The 20,469-nt window shown below is 52.6% G+C and overlaps 9 protein-coding genes and 1 non-coding gene across 10 annotated transcripts in view; 7 read left to right on the forward strand and 3 right to left on the reverse strand.

Annotated features, from left to right (window-relative positions):
- ASPZODRAFT_104127 (hypothetical protein) overlaps positions 1-2,518 on the reverse strand; it is a gene marked incomplete at its 3' end in the record, with an annotated part of 3,794 nt that extends 1,276 nt beyond the window's left edge. Inside the window, exons 1-2 of the mRNA XM_022720852.1 lie at positions 1,501-2,518; positions 89-1,404 (exon numbers count right to left, since the gene is read on the reverse strand). Of these exons, the coding sequence (XP_022577402.1) occupies positions 89-1,404; positions 1,501-2,401 (2,217 nt within the window). The 5' untranslated portion in view covers positions 2,402-2,518. The remainder of the gene's footprint in view (positions 1-88; positions 1,405-1,500) is intronic.
- Positions 2,519-3,447: 929 nt separating this feature from the next.
- Positions 3,448-4,486, forward strand: ASPZODRAFT_136742 (hypothetical protein). Its single transcript, XM_022724125.1, has 4 exons — positions 3,448-3,505; positions 3,568-3,749; positions 3,805-4,174; positions 4,234-4,486. The coding sequence occupies exons 2-4, from the start codon at positions 3,583-3,585 to the stop codon at positions 4,384-4,386; spliced, it is 690 nt and encodes a 229-aa protein (XP_022577403.1). The 5' UTR covers positions 3,448-3,505; positions 3,568-3,582; the 3' UTR covers positions 4,387-4,486.
- On the forward strand, positions 4,448-6,324 carry ASPZODRAFT_136747 (hypothetical protein). The gene is made up of 2 exons (XM_022724126.1): positions 4,448-4,913; positions 4,973-6,324. The coding sequence occupies exons 1-2, from the start codon at positions 4,748-4,750 to the stop codon at positions 6,271-6,273; spliced, it is 1,467 nt and encodes a 488-aa protein (XP_022577404.1). The 5' UTR covers positions 4,448-4,747; the 3' UTR covers positions 6,274-6,324.
- A 31-nt stretch (positions 6,325-6,355) lies between these two features.
- ASPZODRAFT_t154 lies at positions 6,356-6,438 on the reverse strand. Its single transcript has one exon. It is a non-coding gene; the product is annotated as a tRNA-Asp (tRNA).
- A 608-nt stretch (positions 6,439-7,046) lies between these two features.
- ASPZODRAFT_75268 (hypothetical protein) lies at positions 7,047-8,293 on the reverse strand (the record flags this gene model as incomplete). The annotated part of the gene is made up of 3 exons (XM_022730033.1): positions 7,047-7,619; positions 7,677-7,773; positions 7,824-8,293. The coding sequence occupies 3 exons, from the start codon at positions 8,291-8,293 to the stop codon at positions 7,047-7,049; spliced, it is 1,140 nt and encodes a 379-aa protein (XP_022577405.1).
- A 2,001-nt stretch (positions 8,294-10,294) lies between these two features.
- Positions 10,295-11,464, forward strand: ASPZODRAFT_1235397 (hypothetical protein). The gene is made up of 3 exons (XM_022721365.1): positions 10,295-10,314; positions 10,395-10,855; positions 10,915-11,464. The coding sequence occupies exons 2-3, from the start codon at positions 10,571-10,573 to the stop codon at positions 11,182-11,184; spliced, it is 555 nt and encodes a 184-aa protein (XP_022577406.1). The 5' UTR covers positions 10,295-10,314; positions 10,395-10,570; the 3' UTR covers positions 11,185-11,464.
- On the forward strand, positions 11,405-14,298 carry ASPZODRAFT_1231939 (hypothetical protein). The gene is made up of 8 exons (XM_022721354.1): positions 11,405-11,776; positions 11,837-12,169; positions 12,247-12,280; positions 12,364-12,526; positions 12,589-13,171; positions 13,219-13,379; positions 13,437-13,570; positions 13,632-14,298. Exons 1-8 carry the CDS (start codon positions 11,732-11,734, stop codon positions 14,078-14,080), a joined length of 1,902 nt encoding a protein of 633 aa, XP_022577407.1. The 5' UTR covers positions 11,405-11,731; the 3' UTR covers positions 14,081-14,298.
- A 1-nt stretch (position 14,299) lies between these two features.
- ASPZODRAFT_1236583 (hypothetical protein) lies at positions 14,300-15,816 on the forward strand. Its single transcript, XM_022721368.1, has 2 exons — positions 14,300-14,704; positions 14,762-15,816. The coding sequence occupies exons 1-2, from the start codon at positions 14,563-14,565 to the stop codon at positions 15,565-15,567; spliced, it is 948 nt and encodes a 315-aa protein (XP_022577408.1). The 5' UTR covers positions 14,300-14,562; the 3' UTR covers positions 15,568-15,816.
- On the forward strand, positions 15,609-16,598 carry ASPZODRAFT_75266 (hypothetical protein; the record flags this gene model as incomplete). The annotated part of the gene is made up of 1 exon (XM_022730032.1): positions 15,609-16,598. A coding segment is annotated over one exon (990 nt), but the record flags the coding sequence as incomplete, so codon positions are not given.
- A 730-nt stretch (positions 16,599-17,328) lies between these two features.
- ASPZODRAFT_136756 (hypothetical protein) lies at positions 17,329-20,266 on the forward strand. Its single transcript, XM_022724127.1, has one exon. It carries the CDS (start codon positions 17,504-17,506, stop codon positions 20,210-20,212), a length of 2,709 nt encoding a protein of 902 aa, XP_022577410.1. The 5' UTR covers positions 17,329-17,503; the 3' UTR covers positions 20,213-20,266.
- The last annotated feature ends 203 nt before the right edge of the window (positions 20,267-20,469 follow it).

The following is a 20,469-nucleotide window of genomic DNA, read 5'->3' on the forward strand; positions in this document are numbered from 1 at the left end:
CAAGCTCTTCAGCTTCCTTCCATCGGCCCTGATTCCGGTATGTCAACGCAAGATCGGCCATGAGATTTAGCATTTCCTCATTATCCACAGGCCGTCCATGTCGCGCTTTATAGACTGCTTGAAACAGCACCTCTGCTTCCCTATATCGTCCATCCTCAAAAAGACAGCGTCCGACACATTGAGCAAATTCCTCCTGGACTTCCACACCCTGTGGAAGCACTTTATTTTGGAGAATAAATTGAGCATGGGGTAAATATTCCCGCCATAAACCTCGATTATGATGGTCGTCAGATGGGAAGATGTCATTAAAATGCTCAATAGCTTTGACTACCCATTTCAGAAGTTGATCTTCCATCTGTAACCAATTCCGGATCGCCAGATGAACAAGACGGTGCATATTGATAAGATGACTGTTGCTTTGCATGGTAATAAAAGCATAGGCTTTTAGTATTCCTAGCGCCTTCTGCTGCTCAATGTTTGACTCGGCAGGTGGAAGAAGAGATAGGGGTATATCTCGCGCCTCTATGCATGCCATGAATGAAAGATATTGAGCTGCCATATCAGATGACTTTTGAATCTGCTGGAAGGATACCAGCCAGGTAGAAGCCACTGGATTCTTGATGTCAGGGTATCGGAATTCATCCTCAAACTCTTCACTGAGTAGCTCAATCATCGCGCTCCCTTGCTGATTGAGTAGAGATAGATAAGCTTCCAGCGAGATGTCGTTCTCATTAATGAAGCTTGCAGCTTGGCTCAGGGCCAGGGGCAGACCACATAGTTGGCGGACTAATGTGGTCGTGGTTTCATGATCCTTAGTCAAGTCTGGGTTGATAAGTGATGCTTTCAACAAATCAATAGCCATCACGTCATCCAATTCTGACAGTCTTATAATACCCGGTCCAACCAGTTGCGTTGCGAGCTGTTGATTCCGGGTGGTGAAAAGAATGAACCCATTTCGGTTCTGGGGCAGAAAGGTTTTTAACGCAGGTAATGAAGGGCTAGACTTCATCCAAATATCCGCATCGTCTGCATTATCGATTATGAGTAGCCAGGAGCCGGCCATTTCTGAGCTCAGGTATGCCTTTACTTGAGACTTCACATTGGCAGCTGTCACATTCTGTAATTGGAGCTGTTCGCTGATGCTCATGAATGCTTGCTCAATGGCTTCGATGCTGGTGGATGGAATCCAGAAAACAGAGAGCGTTGGGTCCTGATCTTGAACAGAATAGGCGAGCTCGAGTGCGACCTGAGTCTTTCCCATCCCTCCAAGTCCTGTAATTGCTGCTTTTCGTGGGCTATTCCTGTTCTTCGCGAAAACCATTTTGTGCAGTTGGTCCACTTTACTTTGTCTGCCAATGAAACGAGGGTTTCGGTCAAATGGCACAGTCTGGCATTGCTTATGATCTATTAATCCTTGATCAGCTCAATATTCAGAAATATATTATACCTATAAGAAGAGATATAGGTTTGTCAATGAATGCTCGGGTAACAGAGACATACGGATTATGCTTGATGCCTTCTCGGCAATTTCAATCTCACGGGGTTGCACAACATAGAGAAGCTCCTTAGCATAGCAGGCAGCCACTATGGCAGCATAATCTTGCCAATAGTCATTCTTATGATAGTCTGCATAGTCGCTGATGCCGCGGATGACAAGACAGGGAAAGTTGTTTATCAGACCAGCGGCTTCCATTTCAAAACAGAGTATATCACCGAGCTCTTGCCGCATCTGATCCCTAGCTGTAGCATCCTTGATGACCTTATTTCCAGAGGCAATAAGACCGTAATGAACCACTGGATCAGTATCACGGCGCTGGCCTGATTCGTGGAGGACGTCATGGCTGACCCCTGGGTGAGAGAAGATTGGGTATCTCTGCACCACAGTTGCGAGAAAGTCGAGAAACTTGGGGGGTTGAAGTTTATGCTCTGCTTTGAGGGCATTCAGTACATTGAGTAGAATGGCTGGCGGGGCGTTCAGAAAGCCAGTCCGTTCGAAGAAAGTTCCATAATCCTTGCCCAGGTCATACTGAATCACCCCTCCTGATTGTCCAGAGGGCTGACCGACCACCACATCTCCAAGCCGAATATCGTTATCCTCTGTTGGAATTCCACCACCGATGCCCACTAACAACCCAAATCGAATGCTCTTGAAGCTTGAGCGCATCTGCTGCGCCGCCGTTGCAGCCGAGCCGATTCCGTACTGGCCAGCAGGAAGAGAGGCTATGGTCACATAGTGCTGTTGGATCCTGCCAAGTATGTAGGTATTATCATCATTTGGTTGTAGGTTTCGTGGGCTTTCATGGACCTCATCCAGGACAGCCTTGGCGGCTGCCAGTTCACGAGGGAGAGCACAGATCCAGCCCACGGTGTACCTGTCAGTAGGCATAGAAATAGAAGTCATGTTGAATAGGATGTTTTTTCTGATTTTTCAAAGTTCGGTGGGCGTGTTTTCGCGAGGAAACAGTACTCAGTGAGTTTGGATTCTGAGGATGATTGTCTCCAGGAGCGGGGTTTGAACGAGGTTGGGAATCCACGTAGCCTTGTGTTCTTCCACGAGGCTGAAAGCTCAGCATGCGCCTAAGTATTGGCCAGCCTGGTCAGGCTCTACATACGAGGGTCAGCGATAGCGCTTAGAACCTGATCTAATTGAACCCTGCTCAGGCGTCAAACTGCATACACATCACTTGAGTCTTGTGGTATGCTTTATACATAGAAAATTTGACATTAGCAGCCTATTTCTTAACAGCCTGATGCTGGTCTTCTACTACTTTACTATAGTATATTCTTCATTCTACCTGGACCCTAATATATATACTATATATATAATAGTAGAAAAAGCTGATAGCTTTATACTCTAATCTTTTACTGCTAATATAATAGTAATAGGCTAGAATATTCAATCACTACCTATCTTATATAGATGTTAAAGATTATACTAATGCTTTAATGCATCTAAATGCTTTAAATAATTAGTATAGAACTACTATAGAAAAGACGCCTATAAAATAGCTGCAATCCATCTTCTAATAGATAGCTAGGGATATCTTCAATATTAATATTAATTCACCTGGCATCATTTCATCGCTACACTTATTATAAAACTAAATATAGAGTTCCAGCTGTAGTGGGGCTACTTAAATCAACTCGATCGACTATCAGCATGACGCAAGGCGGGGTTCATAAGAATACTCTCTATCAACAGCTCTATCTCTTTCCCACATCTTCCCCATGGCGTCCCCATTGAGTCTCGCGTCGAGATACAAAATGCAGTCGGGATATGAAATCCCGGTGCTTGGCTTCGGAGTACGTCATTCCTCCTGTTATTATCCATACAGACTTTGACTGCAAGGAGAGGAAGAGAGAATGCTGACCAGATTGCTAATGCAGGTGTATCTAACGTGAGCCAGTCGCTATTCCATGCGTTCATTTCCTCATCTCATCTCTCAGTCCGCCATCCATTACAGAGCGAGTCACCCTGGAAGCCTTCCGGAACGGCTACCGACACGTATGTGTGTCTCTCGAATCGAACCGGGATATTCTGCATACATATTTAAATGGAATCTCTAGGTGGACTCGGCCATCATGTACCGAAACGAAAAGGGCTGCGGGCAGGCGATTTACAATTGCGCGCTCGACCGGTCACAGATCTTCTTCACGACCAAGATCCCACCGGAAGCGATGGGATACGAACGGACAAGAAGGGCGATAGCGAAGAGCCTGAGAGAGGGAGGACAGGAATACTTTGATTTGTAGAATCCAGCTGAATCGCTCCTATATTTTGTCTATTTCTGTCTAACGCGATAGGATTCTTATTCACGCTCCCTATGGCGGCAAAGAGGCGCGTCTGGGCTCGTGGCGCGCACTGGTCGAAGCACAGCAAGCCGGAAAAGTACGCTCGATCGGCGTGTCGAACTACGGAATCCACCATCTCGAAGAGCTGCAAGCGTACATCGATGCCGGGGGTGGGGGCAAGATCGACGTCGGGCAGTACGAGCTGCATCCGTGGCTGGCGCGGCGGGAGATCGTTGCCTGGCTGCGTGCCCATCACGTCGTCGTCGAGGCGTACTCACCTCTGGCGCATGGGACGCGGATGAACGAGTCAGTGTTGAAGCAGCTCGGGGCGAAGTTTGACAAGTCTCCGGCGCAGATTATGATCCGGTGGAGTTTGCAGATGGTATCTTTTTCCTTCTTCTTTTGATTCATTTCATTTCCCGTGCTTATCCTCATTGACAGGGCTTTGTTCCGCTGCCAAAATCGGTGACGCCCTCACGCATCGGGGAGAACAAGGAAGTCTTTGATTTTGAGCTGAGCGTGGAAGATATGCAGAGGCTGGATACGGGGGATTATGCACCGACAGACTGGGATCCCACTGTGGATTATGATTAGTTGGTGGTCATCGTTGTCTATACTAGGTAAAACAGGACAGATGTAGACTCACAGGTACTAGGTGTACCAAGTCACTTGGAAATGCATTTAATGCTCCCCTATCAACTCAAGATACAGGCCCTCTCAGGCGATACTGTAGATCTGGCCGATCAAGCTATCTCGTCTCGTCATCTCCGATCAATAAACGCACTGTATGACGATAGATAAGCGATAAGATCGCCCCCACAGAGAGGTCTCTAGACAGATCGAACGAGAATACTGTCTTCTTAACATCAATCATACCTTCTCGTACATGACTGTACATGACTGTACTTGAATGCAATTGATATAGTCTTTCGCCGAAGTAGGTTGACAAGAGAACATGTCTAAAGACGCCCCGATCGTCATTGTCGGCGCGGGGGTTTTCGGCCTCACGAGCGCCATCCACCTGGCTCGGCGGGGGTATACCAAGATCACCGTGTTTGACCGCCAGCCGTACCATGAGACGTGGTATGATTTCGATAAGGGCTGCGATGCCGCTTCCGCAGGTCGGTAGTATCCAAGGTGGATCATGTTTTTGTTGACTGCACTGACAATGACGGAATAGACCGCAACAAAATCATCCGTGCAGCTTACGGGGATGAAGTTTGGTATCAGAACCTCACATTGCAGGCGATTGACGAGTGGGAGGGCTGGAACGCTACCCTAGCAGCAGGGAAGGACCTCCCCCCGGGTATGACGGCCCAGGACCGCATCTACGTCAATTGTGGCACTTACCGCATGGGCGACGAGTCGTCAACAAGTCTCAGTCCCTTCGAGGAGCGCTCTATACACAACTTGACAGCTGCCGGCAGAGGCCAGACACAGTATCTCCTTCATCAGCCCGGCGAGGTTGCGCGCGCCCGCGCCGACGGGTTCGCTCATGGTATCGATCCGTTCCAGCTGGCCGATAAAACCGACGGCGACGAGGGTGAACACCGTGGATATCTCGACATGATCGGAGGATTTGTGTACGCTGACAAGGCGTGTCGTTTCGCGCTACACCTCGCACAGCAGCTGGGGGTGACGTGTGTGCTAGACTCGCAGGCAGGACAATTTGTCGGATTCGTCGAAGAGGAAAGCAGCGAGCATGGTAGTACAGCAACGAGGAGAGTCGTCGGGATTCGCACAGCGGATGGTAAACAGCACCGAGCCAGCATCACCATCCTTGCCTGTGGCGGCTGGACTCCCAGCCTGCTACCAGCGATGGACGGGCTGTGCGAGACAACCGCCGGGTCGATAGCGACGCTGAGCATCCCCGACTACCTCCGCGAGCGGTTCTCGCCCGACAACTTCCCCGTCTGGCTGTACAGGCAGCCCGGGGGATCTGGCGGCGACCTGTACGGCTTTCCTGTCGACGAGCAGGGGGTGATGAAACTAGGCTATCGCGGTACCAAGTTCACGAATCCGCAGGTACAAGCTGTTGACGGCCGCTTCCGCAGCGTGCCCATCACTCGCTGGACGAGACCAGACAGTATCACAGGCCTGCCGGCGCAGTCGCTGCGCGTCATCCGCGGCTTCCTCGACGCGTATCTTCCAGAACTGCGAGCGAACGGGGTCGAGGTCTCAGACACCCGGTTGTGCTGGTACACGGACTCGTTCGATAACCAGTTCGTAGTCGACAATGTTCCCGGTAGAGAGGGATTGCTCGTCGCCACGGGGGGTAGCGGCCACGCTTTCAAGTTTCTCCCGGTTCTGGGACGGTTTGTAGCCGACCGCGTCGAGGGGATTGACTCGGATCTGTTGAGACGTTGGCGCTGGAGGAAGCTGCAGGAGGGCGAGAAACCGCATAATGGGTTTATGACGGGACCGAGAGATGCAAAGGCGTTGCAGAATGTGCAGTTTGAGGGAGATGTCTCGAAATTGTAATTGAATCAGGAGGAGTACAGAGTAGATAAATGAAGATAAATAGATAGTGGCAGTCGACCAAAAAAAAAAACAAAAAAGAAATCTCTCCCTCGGGGAATCGAACCCCGGTCTCCCGCGCTTATCACGAATGACAAGCGGAAATCATGACCACTAGACCAAGGAAGATTCCACTAGGTTATCCTAGTGACTTGGTGACAGGGTATGGTTTTTATAAAATATAACTGAATTCTGTAAAACATAGACATGCTGTTAGATATGCCACAATTGTCGAATTTGAGTCTATAAAATGACATATTCGAGGGCCACGAATATATATATATACATTTTGACGCCTGATATATTCGGCAAAACCACGAAATTTTGCCATCACAGTAGGAAGTCGTCCAGTTTCGCTATGCACGCGATATCAGCTAGTTCTAGAGAATAGCCAAGACACATGAGAATATATAGTGTTCAATATACAATGACTAAGAGTGTAGCCTTGAATTGCCTTGTATTCCTGTCTCTGGTCTTTCATATTGTTGTTGTCTGGTTGGTATTAAATCAGTGTTGGTACCACTACAGCCTCGGCGGCTCAGGACCGGTGGTTAAATATATATACAGCCAGATGAAGGCTCCTCAAGTAAACAATGCCCACGGGACATAGATAAATATAGGCAACCCACAATACCACTAGTTGGTACAGTGAATTACAAGAATAGAGATCGATCGTCTAGATCAAAGGCCATATATGTACAAATATACACACACATGATGAACCCAGTTCAAAAAACCTACAGCTTGCCCTGGCCGGCGTTGGCAGTCACGCTAGCAGCGACGGCGGTATAGGTGGTAGCAGAGGCGATGGTCTTGCCCTCAAAGTCGGAGAAGAAGCCGGTATCATCCGAGCTGAAGGTACCAGAGGAGCCGAAGCCGTTGATCTCACAGTCGCGGCCGAGGTAGGCGGCGCAAGCCTCGTTGGCGGTGGTGGAGGGGGAGGTGAACAGCTCACCGTCGATGGGCGACTGGACGGGCTCATCGACATTCTGGAAGACGTTGCCCTCGGCGAGGATGTAGGCACCCGAGCCGACCTCGAAGGCGACGCCGGAGTTGTCGTACCAGTAGTTGTTGACCGCGTGCAGGAGGGTGTTGCCGCCGACCTTGGGCGACCGGCCGCTGGTGTGGTAGATGTAGTTGCCCTTCATGGTAACCATGTCGCTGTCGCCGTCCAGGTAGATACCCCAGTAGGTGTAGCCATCGCAAGTCGCCGAGTAAGAAGTCACTCCGTTGATGTAGTTGTTGGAGAGCGTCACGCGGTTGTCGGCGCTGGTGCCCAGCACGATGTGTTGGCGACCGATACGGGCAGTCTAAAATGATTAGCATAGAGGGACTAATACTAACCCACTGGAGAAAAGCAGGCTTACCGTAACGTGGTCAATCCAGATCAGGTCAGCGTCGTCGACGGTAATAGCATCACCACCCCACACGTACTCGGGGTTGATATCGGTAACGGCGATGTTCCTGCATTGGTTAGAGACTCCACACACAGATCCGTGTTTTGGCTGACGTACTGGACGATGACGTTGGTGGCACCGCTGACGATACGGAGACCCTTGCCCTTGATAATACCGCTGGAGCCCTCACCCAGGATGGTCTTGTCGGAGGTGACGGCGATACCGAGGATACCGGCATTGTCATAGGTCACTGAAACGGAGGGAGCATCGGGCTCGTAGTTCTCGCACCAGTCGTCCTGGTCGATGGCCACCTGGCACCCGGAGGCGGTTCCCCAAGGGGCGCAGCCGGTGGAGGTGGTGGTTCCCTCGGTGCCGGTGAAGTCGAAGGTCTGACTCAGCACAACAACTCGCGCCTCGTCGTCGCCGAGGTATGAGACCAGCTCATCAATGGTCGTGGGGTAGACCGGGGTGGCATCGCCGCCGCCAGTGACGCCCGAGGCGAAACCCTCAGCAGAGCCGGAGACGCTGACTGCGGCAGCAGTGGAGAAAGCCGTGGCAGCGGCAGTGAAAAGAGTGACGTACTTCATGGTGAAGTGGTGTAACAAGTATGAAACGAACGAATGAAAGTGAGTGCAGAAGGAAGAAGGAACGAAGGACGCGTACACAGACGGGAAGGATGCAGGGATCGACGAGAGCAGCACCAGGGTTTATATGTCGACCGAGATCCCAGAACCAAGAGTGTAATTTCGGCGCATTCTCCCTCCTTCTCTTCGACGTCCGCGCCAGCGTGGGCACGATTTGCAATAGATTGTTGGCGTGGCGGGTCTTAATGCACTCATTAAGCACCTGAAGTCTGGGCATCACTGTGAACATGACAGCCGCATATTGTCTGCCTCCCTAGGAATAAAGCGACAGTGGACCAAAGATCCAATGACAGCCCGTTCGATCGTTGGACATGGGTCTAGCCAGCGGTTCTCATAGAGCTCGTGAGTCGCTGGCGGTCGTTCGATCCATTGCGAAGCTACTTCTTCTGAAACGCCAAAACTTCCACCAGCTTGGGGAGACGTCGCTATTGACGGGCCGGCGGAAGTTTCTCACTTATTTCACACACCGGGTCGGAAGACTATTTTTTTCATTTGCTGTTTTGGGCCTTGAAGGAAATTCCATCGAACGAAACCCTGCAGGAATACGAACACCGTCAGCTACTCAACGCTTTTTAGAGGGCAGCACCAGTATGATCTATTCCAGGAAGGGAAAGAAAGGGCTACTTTTAACAGATTCCATTCTGCAGGGTCTGCTGGCTCCGTCTGTGGCGTGCTTCAGATTTGGTGCAGTCTAGACGTCTCCATTTCGGAAGCTCGCCGACGATACTCGGAAGTTACTAATAGTAACCAGATTGAATCTCGAAACCCTGGTGGGTCGCAGACTCCTGAGATCATGTTATTTAATGTCACTTGACACGGCTTTGGGGTCCGAAAGCATACTCACTCCAGAGGGGGCAAAGAGCCATGGAAAGACGCGAAAAGGTTGTTTTGTTGATCTTTGTCGGTTGTTTTCCTCGACTCTCGACTTCGACTTCGACTTCGAGTCTTGGTGGTCAGATGACTTGTGTCAGCTGACAGCCTGACAAGCGTTGAAAGCGTCGCTTTTCACTTTCAGTTTCCCTCTCGGTCGCTCTCTTCACTCTGACCACGGCGCGTCTGCTGTCAACAGCACGCTTTACATCGAGAATTATCTATGGAGTAGAAATACGTGATTTGGTTTCTAATAGCAGCATGAGCTATAAGCTGTGAGCTTTATCGAGAGGTGTCGTCCGAATAACGATTCTCTAGGAACGATTAACAGCGATCGAAGTCTCGTTCACCGATCGGACCCTCGACTCCTGAATACAATAACAAGAAACTCTACTCCAATTTATATATTCCTCATGTCTTACGCGTTCTAGGTAGGTTTAGAGCGCCGCTGGATGATTCTCGAGGATGTCTGGGGTTCACAATGGTGCTGGGGTGGCCAGGGGACTCGTGCAACCGATGGCTGGCCGCAGGTAGATTGAATTCCGACAGTTCTTGTGCAGTATGTATGGAGAACTCCGTGCTGTTCTATGTAGTAAATCTTCATGTACCTAATATCTAGGTTCCATGATATTTCAGTCTGTCGAAATCTCACTTCTATTCCCTGATGGAATCAACGAGATCCATATTTCAACTACTGGAGATCTAGACCAGTAGACTTTACCAAGAGGTATTTATAGTACCTGCCATGAATACCTAAACTACCATTGAAATGCTTAGCAACAATCACGTTCCTGAAATTCACAATTTATTATTAACCAACTATTGGAAATAGACCCATGGACCCTGGCGGGCGGGAGTGTTGGTTGAGGCAGCAACATAACAGAGACTCACTGATTGGCAGAGGGACTCGGCCCAGAGCACTCTACAGCAATTCCCACCAATCGTCCAAAGGTCAAGCTCACACTAGACTTGGTGACGGGCCGAAACGTTTCACGCCTAACTGGAACAAGTTGGATGGTTTGGAAGTCTCTAGGCGATTAAGCAAAGGAGTCTTTAACTATCTGACGCTTGCTCAGCTCTCCTCTTTTTCGAAAGTACTTCCTCTCTTCGTACCAGACAAATGGCAGCATTGGACCCCAAGACCACGCGCTTGAGCTCACTACAATTGAGAAAGACTCTTGACACAGCTCATTCCTGACCATACTCGAAGTTCCCTTCAATTCATTGGTTCTGCTGATCGTGATCCCTTCATCGACTTCCGGCTCACTAACCCGTTCCCTTGTCCTGCCGACGAGACGAGAAAACAACACTGAATATCTTGCTCATCGATATTTGAACCAGCCTGATAACATGTCTCCTCGCCGCTCTATGAAGCAATGCATTCTCCTGTTCGCTCTTTGCATAATCGGCATCCTAGCGAAGGAATGCGGGACTGTCTCACAATGCGAGCTGGGCTGCATCGATGGGCTGTTCTATGAGCGAAATACCCCCGGCACCCAGACATTCGTATGCAGCACGAGCCGCCGCAAATCCCGAAACGACTGGTACATCGGATACTGCGGGGAATTCGACGCCACGACGTTCGCCTGCGCGAGTCTGAGTGGCGAGTTGCGATGCAACAAATGCATGTTCGAGATCCGACCGGGGAGCTCGCAGGACGACATCTTCAGTTTATGGCTGCAGAGCTGCAATACCACCGGGACGGAGGCGGGGTTCTCGCTCTCGAACCCGATGGGAAAGAGCGAAGCTATGGGGAAGCTGACGTGTGCGATGCTGGTGGAAGATCTGTCATCGCAGGAAAACACGAACGAGCAGGGAGAATCATCTTCAGACTCAGACGAAGCAACCGACATTTGAATACCACGTTTCTTTCCGTCGGATCATGGATGTATATGAATTTTTTGTTTATAGCGAATATTTCGATAGATCTCTCAATCTTAATGCCCGGTTTGACTAGTCCCTGACATTGAGATCTCATCATTCTGTCGGATTGATCGAGCCGATCTAGCCGACTAGCTGTCTGACTGCCAGGATTTCTAGTTGGCCAGAACTCATGGAAGAGGTGAGAGTTCTCAATGCTAATTCTCGATGATCTGAGGAATGCCCGAGGCAAAAGGCGGCTAGAAAGGCGGTCAGGAATATTGACAGAAATTTGGGGTCTCCGATCGGCGCGGATCAAACCGGCCAATCAAATGTCCTTTTGTATCTCCGACATTGCGATAACGGCCGCTTCTTATCTGGAAGGAACAGTCAGGCCGACCACCCACTACAGACGAGACCGTCTCCTGGTTCTCGCTCCTTCTTCCTGCTATTTCTAATCCAGACCTGACAGTGTTTTGTCGTGTGTGGCATTGTTGGTGGTGCTTGGCTTGGTCTCCCCTTGACGAGAGCTGGAATCTTAGTCTCTCTCTTTCTCTTCCTTCAAGCCTCCACACGCGACTCTCCACTGGTCGCTGCATATACACGCTTAACGTCGTTTACGGTCTTTCATTGAAAGGAACGCTACCGACCATGACGAGACAATCAGGGCCGCAGGTCTGCGATATGGAGAAGCAGGTGAGTAATGCGGTGGTAGAGTGCTTTTGACGAACCGCAAGATAACTAACAATCCAGTAGCCTCTGCTCCCGTCTCGATACCCTCCTCTGGTCGAAGCTCCTGCCGGCTCTCCCACTCTTGACACAGACCTTCATCGGAAACAAGAATGGCTCTCGGTGTGGAGTTTGCTCAGAGTTACGTTTCTGGCGATACTGGCTTTGCTCTTGCTGGCGGTGCATCTGCCAAGTGTGTATTCACTGCCTCTCGAGTCGGAGTCTCATCTAGAAGTGGTATCGCAGACCCCTTTACAACACATTGAGGAGGGCAAACTAGGTGCGGTCGCGAGTGAAAGTGCCATCTGTAGTCGTCATGGGACAGAGATGCTGAAAATGGGCGGCAATGCCGCTGATGCGGTGAGTACTAGTCACCGGTGGAAATGGAGACTCTTTTACACGGCTGGCTTGCTTTTTTACTGACACGGGTGATATAGCTGGTCGCGGCAGTATTTTGTGTGGGAGTGATCGGTAAGTGCTCACGCCATTGCCACTAAAATGACGGCCGAGACACCCCTCGATGTAGGACTGACCGTCGATCCTGTACTTCTTAGGAATGTACCATAGTGGTATTGGCGGTGGTGGCTTTATGCTTGTTCGAGCACCGAACGGAAGAACATATGAGTTCATCGATTTTCGAGAAACGGCGCCCGCGGCGGCGTATGAGGACATGTTTAAGAATAACACCCTGGCTTCGGTTTATGGAGGGTTGGCAAGGTGCGTCTCCCTGCTTGTATACATAGGTAATAGTGTACAAGTGTTGACGGCCGGCTGTCTAGTGGTGTTCCGGGTGAAATTAGAGGTCTCGAGTATCTGCATAGGAATTATGGCGTTTTACCATGGTCGACGGTGTTGCAACCGGCGATCAAGACTGCTCGCGATGGCTTCCCGGTGTCGGAGGATCTGGTCAGGTATATGAAATCGGCAGTTAGCAGCGAGGAGAATGATTTTCTTTCTCAGAATCCCACCTGGGCCCTGGATTTCGCACCTAATGGAACCCGACTGGGATTGGGAGATACCATCACACGGAAACGTTATGCGGATACCCTCGAGACGATCGCGGAGCAAGGTCCGGATGCCTTTTACACTGGACCGATCGCTCAGACAATGATCAATGCCGTTCAGGCTGCGAATGGGACGATGACTCTGGACGACTTGAAGGATTACAACGTTGTCATCAGAAACGTCTCGCAAATTGACTACCGTGGATACAAGATTGCGAGTACCACCGCACCGTCCAGTGGTATTGTAGCGTTGAGCATTTTGAAAATCCTGGAGACATACGACGATTTCTTTGCACCGGGAACCGTCAATCTCAGTACCCATCGTATGGATGAGGCGATGCGGTTTGGATACGGACAGGTTGGTGTGCATATCTCCGTATGGATTTCCAGATCTGACCATGGCAGAGAACACACCTCGGGGACCCAGACTTTGTCGACGAGCTGGACGAATATCAAGATTACATGCTGAACCAGTCAACCGTTGATCATATCCGAGGCAAGATCTCGGATTTCCACTCGCAAAATGTCTCCGCATACGACCCCGATGGGCTTGAAAGTTTGGAAACGTGAGTATTCTTTTTTGCCCTACTTTCCAACATGTTCAATCAAGCTGATAATCTCAGTCACGGTACATCCCATATTGCCACAGCAGATCATTCTGGGATGGCCATTTCCCTGATCTCAACGGTCAATCTATTGTTTGGAAGCCAAGTGATGGTCCCCGAGACTGGTATTATAATGAATAACGAAATGAATGGTATGTCCTGCAGCAGAAGCTGCCTAGGATCTCTTTGCGAGACGTGACTGACCTCATTTAGACTTTTCCATCCCCGGAGCCTCGAATGCATTTGGGTTTATTCCCTCGCCGGCGAACTATATTCGTCCTGGGAAACGCCCACTATCATCCTGTACCCCGGCCATTGTCACTCGCCCTGACGGGTCGCTTTACCTGGTCGCCGGTTCTGCTGGAGGAAGCCGGATCATCACCGCCACCATCCAGACCATCATACACACCATTGACGAGGGCCTCTCTGCTGCCGATGCGCTGGCTCGTCCTCGCATGCATGAACAGCTCGTCCCCGACCAGGTGTTTTTTGAATACGCTTACGATAATGAGACAGTCGCCTTCATGGAAGCACGCGGTCACAACGTCTCCTGGATTCAGCCGTATCTGAGTTCGGCGCAGGCTATTCGCATGCTCCCAAACGGGACCTTTGACGCGGCGGGAGAGCCGAGGCAGTTGGCCTCCGGAGGCTTTGCTGTATAGACTCATAGAGCATCTTTTTTCTTGGATATAATTATATAGAATGGGCCGCAGAAATCCATTACTCATCATAGTTCTTGTCTAACCGACTATAGACTGGCGCGTCAACCCCAGAGCCCAGACTTCTTATCAATCACGTGGTGATATGCCAAAAATAATACGCGGATACCATCTGGATTGATTCACTGCGCTGAGCATTGCCAGGAAAAATGACACGTCGAGTGCCCTGTTCACTCATTTGTGGGCCTCTTGATTGAATTTTCTTTCTAAGATCTGTTTCTATAATCCTTTTCTTAAGTATTTCCCTTTCAACTGACCGCTATTTGCTGGTTTTGATGGAGGTTTGATCTGCTTAGACCTTCTGGTCTCAAAGAGTTAACACCTCACATTGGAATTGTAACTGGTCAAACAAAAGCAAAACCTATTTTGGGGGATACCTAGGTTTTCTATCGGACCACTCCTGGATCACTTCTTTGACTGGCCTCATGTCTTATAAAGGGCAGCCTGGTATCTCTGTCATGATTAATCCTCCTACCGTCAACATCACTCTCTACAGCCCTCTGGATGAGGATTCTCCTTCTCTTCAAGACAAATCAACCTTTCCCGAAGACGAGAACAGTGAAGAAGATACCTCTCTTCAACCCGAAGGCGACAACGGGGGAGTATTAAATGCAATGACTCGACGACATAGCGCCAGAATGGATACAGAGGAGGAGGAGGATACTGCCGCCTGGAATGCCTTGCCGGGATGTCTTCTGTCTGACAACGAGGTAATCGAAGAAGAAGACCGTATTCTGGCCTGTGTGTCTCCCGAACTACGCGAACCTCTACTTCGGTTTATCTCTTCCCACCCGTTCATCTCCGACTGCGAGGCAGGTCTCCCTGTGACGTTAGCTGCACGGGACGGCTTCAAGGCAGATGTTCGCAGGAAAGCTATCGCAGCAGGCATGAAACGCAAAAGCAATATTACAGACCTGCTAGTGTACGTTACCAAGATCTACGTCGATGTCGTCCCTGTCTTGGTGGAAATGCAAACGGGCAAGAAGCGGAAGCGTGTCAAGGAGAAACGGGCGAAAAAGTCACAACGGTTGAAGGAGAATCCACCCGAAAGCCCCCTACAATCGGATAATTCTCCTCTACCGACTCCTGATGAATCCGTGGGTGATGATCTCGACGGGGGATTCGAAGCATCTGGATCGGATCCCGGGCAAGAAGGAGATACCCATGATAGCATCTTCTCGACTCGTCTCCCGGAGGATCAGCAGACAGATGTCTCTGTTGATGTCGCGAATCAGCCGCCAGCCATACCACGCTCCTCCGGTTACGTGCCTGACGACCAGCTAACGGAGCGCCAGCTGATCAGAAAAGAGAGTAACCGCCGCAAGAGAAGGAGCCGGAAGCTGCGGAGAGCCCTTCGGAATCGTATGAATCAAATCAAGGCGGACGATGAAGGAACGGGGATTCCCGAATCTGAACAGGAGGATTTTTGATAACCGGTGATTTGCACGGCGTCGTCGCCGGCGAGGAGGTGAAGTCAAAATACTTTTGCGCCACACGAGTTCTCGAACCCGTTCCCGAACAGAAAACAACAACACATCAAGAAGTCTCCATACCCAACACTTTCCTACACGATGTCGGTTCTCCCGATAGCGATTTGAGCGACGTTCCCGACGACTACGAAGACAACCGCCCGGCATACTGGACGCCTCCCGGGACGCCTCCACCGACGAAGAAGATAAAGCTGAAACAAGAAACTCCGCGCAGACCAGCTAAGACGTCCCGATTTTTCCCTGACGAGTGCCTCCCCGCAGCCTCATGCCAGCCCTTCCCGCCGATCACGAAACCAACGTTTGGACTGGTACAAGAACAGCTGGCACACGATCCGTTCCGGCTGCTGATCGCTACCATCTTCCTCAACCGCACGCGAGGCAGTGTCGCCCTGCCGGTTCTATGGGAGGTTTTTGCACGGTACCCGACCGTGGAGAGTATGGCGTCTGCCGAGTTTACAGAGCTGGTATCGATGATCCGCAGGCTAGGGTTCCAGAACCAACGGGCCCGCAAGTGCATCGCGCTGGCGCAGACGTGGCTCGCTCAGCCGCCTACACGGAGCAAACGCTACCGGCGCCTGCACTACCCGCGTCGCGGTGATGGACGCGATCTACACCGTGACGAGGTACTTGACGAGCACGATCCCCGTCTCGGGTGGGAGGTGGCCCATCTGCCTGGTGTGGGCGAGTATGCACTTGACAGCTGGCGGATCTTCTGTCGCGATGAGCTGCGCGGACTCGCGCACGACTGGAAGGGAGACGGTGCGACGGAGGGGGCGCAGCATGTCCCGGAGTGGAAAGCTGTGGTTCCGCGCGACAAGGAGCTGCGTGCGTATCTGACCTGGATGTGGCTGAAGGAGGGGTGGGAATGGGATTTTGCAGGGGAGAGACGTCGAGCTAGCAGGGCGAGAATGCGTGCTGCGTTGGTGGAGGGGACGGCGTACGAGGTCGAAGGCAGGTACATTGTAAACTAATCCATCATATCTGGGAGTTGTAGATAGCATAATAGATAGAATTGGGCTTATTCTGGCACCCACCTCTTCCATCGAACTGACCTGTATTTCGTCCCTTGACACGGCTATACCATTTGCCTCCTAGAACAGCCTGAGGGAATGTTGTCACTGCATAGGTACCTACATAGTCGAAGGGAGAGGAGAGGTTGTACAGCGTCTTCGGACGTCACCACGACACCTGATATACCAGGCACCAAGATGACTCAGCCACTCACGTGCCGTCCCAAAAGAGCCCTGCGAGGCTGCAGGCATCAATTACAATCACGGCCAGCAGCTGAACAGGCGCTTCACCTCCTTCCATCGTCTTCTGCGGCATCCAGACCTCTCGTTTTGCTTCCACACACTGCCCACTCCTTCCAAGCCCCCGTTTCCATCGAGAACCCCCTTCTTCTTCTCCTGCTCGACCACGTCACGACGACTTTCGCCCTGGCGGGGACGCTGCGCTGCTGAGCCCACCGTGGGGAATCTCTCACCGCACAAGTGACCCAGCCTCAGTCTCTTCCTCAGGCACCGACTCAAACTGGTGATCTTTTTTCTCTCTCTCTCTCTCTCTTCTTCTCTCTCCTCTCTGTTTTTATCTCTCCTTGACCCTCAAACGATCGCATCTTCATTCTTCTCCGTGACGGGATGCCATATCCTCTCGTGAACACCGGCTCGACCAGTGACGACTGCATTCCACACGCAACTTAAGCGCCCGACTGGGTGGCCGTCAGGCACAACACAGCTCTCAACGTCTGCAGGAACAATTCTAGCCCTTTTACGTGGCATCCCCTGGACTATTCACAGCTCGCTCCTCACCACCATCTCCCCCAATACCGGACGATTGATTTGTACCCTTCCCACCTCTCCCACACCGCAGATGCGTCATGTTCCCCGTCAGACCTAATGAGCGAGATCGTGACAGGGACCGGGCGAGAAAATCCACCTCCTCGTTGGTGTCGTCAGGGACGAAAGGCAAGACCAAAGCTAAGGATCGAGACCGAACCATAGATCACAACCGCTCGGCCCGCAGCAGCGCAACCAGGGATCACGGCCGAGGCTCGACCGTTTCGACCGCGACGGCGACTGTGACTGCACCTTCCACGGCCAGCACCACCACCAGCACCATCAGCACCACCACTTGCCAGCGACGATCCTCTATGCCGGGCATTGACACCGCCAGCAGGCCTATGAGCGCCTCCTCCTTCCTCGAGTCTCGTACTAGTCTGCCCTATCCGTCCTTCTCCAAGGCCCACAGCAAGGAGGCTGTCGGCAAGCCTGGCATCCCCACGCCGGATCCCACCGATCTGACCGATGCCCATCCGGAAGAGAAGCGTCAGGCCAACGGCAACCACAATAACCAGACAGAGCATCACAATGCCCCGCCCAGTCCGCCGTTGACTGGGGTGGACCAGCCGGAGGAGGGTCGCAGATCCCCACCCAGACCAGCCGCTTCTACTACAGAGGAAAAGCCCAAGCAACCGGCCAAGACCAAGTTTCGTATCCGAACCGAGTCGACGCGATCCTCATCTAGCCTGCGGACCAAGAAGGAGAACAATACCACTGCTACTAATAATACAGCCAAGGCATCCCCTTCCCAACCGGACACCCCCACAAAGATCAGACTCCAACAGACCGAGCGAGATGCCGCCCCCTCGCGCACGACGAGCCACAAGACGTCCAAGTCGACTGCTCTCAAGGATGAGGTTCGACTCCCGAAACGGTCTGCCAGCCATGCGACCATGTCTTCGCCGTCGCGCTCCTCGCTGCCTCTGCGCGATGCGGCCGTCGAATCCGTCGCGAACGACTCCTCCGATGCCACCTCGATCGCTCCGAACCAAAACCCGACCTACCAGAAACCGATGACGCCGCCTCAGAAGCCGCCGTCGCGCACCCAGAACCGTTCGTCTACCTCCCACCGGTCAAGTCGAGGAGGAGGAGGAGGAGGAGGCAGCGCGGCCGTTTCCCCCGCCGCGGTATCCTTTTCCGACGCCGCAGCTTCTCGCTCCCCGGCAACCAACTCGGGATTTGGCGCGCCGCCACCACCCCCGCCGCCGCCTGCATTACCCGGTTCAATCCCGCGCGTCGACTACCTCCTGCGTAATGGCGGGCTGCCCGACCGGGTCCCAAAGTCCCTACTGGCTGCCGCCCGACCGGACGCACCCCTCTTTCAACCAAACGTCTTGGCTGCTCACGTCTTCGAGCCCTTCCATCGTCTGCTGAGCGACTACAACAATGTGATGAGTGGCAACGGCTCGCTGGCCGTAGCTACGGGGTATCGATCGGTCGCGCGTCGGCTTCTGGACCGGCTGGAGGCGGTGTTTGCGCGCGATATATCATGTGAGGCCTGTGACTGTCTGATGTGCGCGCACGAGGACCCTGAAAATCGCGAGTCCGGTGTCAGCTGGGGGGAGGTGTTGGAGCTGGTCTCGGGCCGTCGTTTGCTGCCCAGCTGGCCGCCTTTCAGTCTTGCTCCCTTTATGCTTGATCCCGTCTCATCCGCCGAGGAGCACATCCCCATGCAGAAGCTCGATATTGACGTGCCGGAAGAGTACCGTGAACACTACATCCGACAGTCTCGCAAGACAAAGCTAGCTGTCGACCAGTGGCTGGCCGAGCAGACCGAGCAGACCACCAGCCCACCCGACGAGGTCGATGACGAGACCCTCACTTTTGCCATGATGACGCATCTGAGTGCCGACGAGCGCGCCCTGTTCTGTGCGCTGTTGGGGATTTCCAACACCACCACCAAATCGCCGGCTCCTAAATCCGAGCTTCCCCCGACCCCACGTCACCGACCGGCACCCCTACTGTCCGCCGCGGGGGGGATCCAACGCCTCTACCGACTGCCCACGCAGCCTCGCGACCCGGAAACGGCGATTTTCATGCTCAACAACCCGAGTATCCACCACGTTCTGGCCACCCTGGCGGCGATCAGCGACGACGAATGGGAGATCCTGGTCTCCGGGCGGTTCGACGGATTCCTGCGCAGCGGCGCCGAGGACGACGTCCCGTCACGCTGGAACACGCGTTCCGCACCGGGGGTCCCAACCCGCGGCTCGACGCCCAGCCCGATGGACAGCGGCGTGGGCGGGTGGGGTCCCCGACCGGCCAGCCAGCCTCACGGCGACCACGCCTCGGCGTCGTTTGGCGGACCGATCGCGTTAGACGAGGAGAACGAGATCGCAGCGCTGGCGGAGATCGAACGGGAGATCTTCGCGGGGATGGAAGCGCTGGAGGACGCGTTCGAGGCGCTCCATAACAAGGCGGAGGTTGTGCGGCTGGCGCTGCGCGAGCGTGGAGCGGGACTCTCCGTCGCGAACCAACGACGAAGGGGGTCCACGATGGAAGCCCGACTGGGCACGCCTGCGTCTGCGCCGTGGGAGAGCGGCCCCGAGGACGACGGGATCGACGACGACCGATCGCTGGCGCCCGACGACTCGGCGAGCAACATCAGCTCGAACCGGCGGCGACGACCGAAGCGACGCACGGAACGCCGCACGCCGGCCCCGGTCGAGGAGGAGGATGAAGAAGAAGAGGAAGGGTCGCATGGTGGTCGGCGGGATCGGGACCATCGCCGGTCATTACGGAGGTAGATTCCTTTTTATAGTGTTACCTGGGGCACATGTATTTAACTGTTGATATCCCGCTTCATTTCCTACATGGCCACACCTGTGGCGTCATGATGTCTATGAGATATGAATACATTGATGAACAAGTCGAGGTGGTAGTAATGTCGGTAGAGTACATATAGTCCATACTTAGGTGCACTATCTCGTGTCTACGATCTAACTAGTGTAGACAATCTCGGGCCGACGGAAGGATTTAGATATGGTATTTACTATTTCGTCTG

Source organism: Penicilliopsis zonata (genome assembly GCF_001890105.1).
Source record: "Penicilliopsis zonata CBS 506.65 unplaced genomic scaffold ASPZOscaffold_22, whole genome shotgun sequence".
In the NCBI taxonomy this organism is placed as follows: domain Eukaryota; kingdom Fungi; phylum Ascomycota; class Eurotiomycetes; order Eurotiales; family Aspergillaceae; genus Penicilliopsis; species Penicilliopsis zonata.

What these genes read in the sequence shown, in the direction of transcription:
- ASPZODRAFT_136747 (XM_022724126.1), top strand. Translation starts at nt 4,748, where the DNA reads ATGTCTAAAGACGCCCCGATCGTCATTGTCGGCGCGGGGGTTTTCGGC. An exon ending in CTGCGATGCCGCTTCCGCAG is followed by an intron (nt 4,914 to 4,972) that starts GTCGGTAGTATC and finishes ATGACGGAATAG; the next exon opens with ACCGCAACAAAATCATCCGT.
- ASPZODRAFT_1231939 (XM_022721354.1), top strand. Translation starts at nt 11,732, where the DNA reads ATGACGAGACAATCAGGGCCGCAGGTCTGCGATATGGAGAAGCAG. An exon ending in ATTTTGTGTGGGAGTGATCG is followed by an intron (nt 12,281 to 12,363) that starts GTAAGTGCTCAC and finishes TGTACTTCTTAG; the next exon opens with GAATGTACCATAGTGGTATT. An exon ending in TGCGGTTTGGATACGGACAG is followed by an intron (nt 13,172 to 13,218) that starts GTTGGTGTGCAT and finishes TGACCATGGCAG; the next exon opens with AGAACACACCTCGGGGACCC.
- ASPZODRAFT_136742 (XM_022724125.1), top strand. Translation starts at nt 3,583, where the DNA reads ATGTACCGAAACGAAAAGGGCTGCGGGCAGGCGATTTACAATTGCGCG. An exon ending in GGACAGGAATACTTTGATTT is followed by an intron (nt 3,750 to 3,804) that starts GTAGAATCCAGC and finishes CTAACGCGATAG; the next exon opens with GATTCTTATTCACGCTCCCT. An exon ending in TCCGGTGGAGTTTGCAGATG is followed by an intron (nt 4,175 to 4,233) that starts GTATCTTTTTCC and finishes CCTCATTGACAG; the next exon opens with GGCTTTGTTCCGCTGCCAAA.
- ASPZODRAFT_1236583 (XM_022721368.1), top strand. Translation starts at nt 14,563, where the DNA reads ATGTCTTATAAAGGGCAGCCTGGTATCTCTGTCATGATTAATCCTCCT. An exon ending in AGACGAGAACAGTGAAGAAG is followed by an intron (nt 14,705 to 14,761) that starts ATACCTCTCTTC and finishes CAATGACTCGAC; the next exon opens with GACATAGCGCCAGAATGGAT.
- ASPZODRAFT_136756 (XM_022724127.1), top strand. Translation starts at nt 17,504, where the DNA reads ATGTTCCCCGTCAGACCTAATGAGCGAGATCGTGACAGGGACCGGGCG.
- ASPZODRAFT_1235397 (XM_022721365.1), top strand. Translation starts at nt 10,571, where the DNA reads ATGTCTCCTCGCCGCTCTATGAAGCAATGCATTCTCCTGTTCGCTCTT. An exon ending in GCAACAAATGCATGTTCGAG is followed by an intron (nt 10,856 to 10,914) that starts ATCCGACCGGGG and finishes GAGCTGCAATAC; the next exon opens with CACCGGGACGGAGGCGGGGT.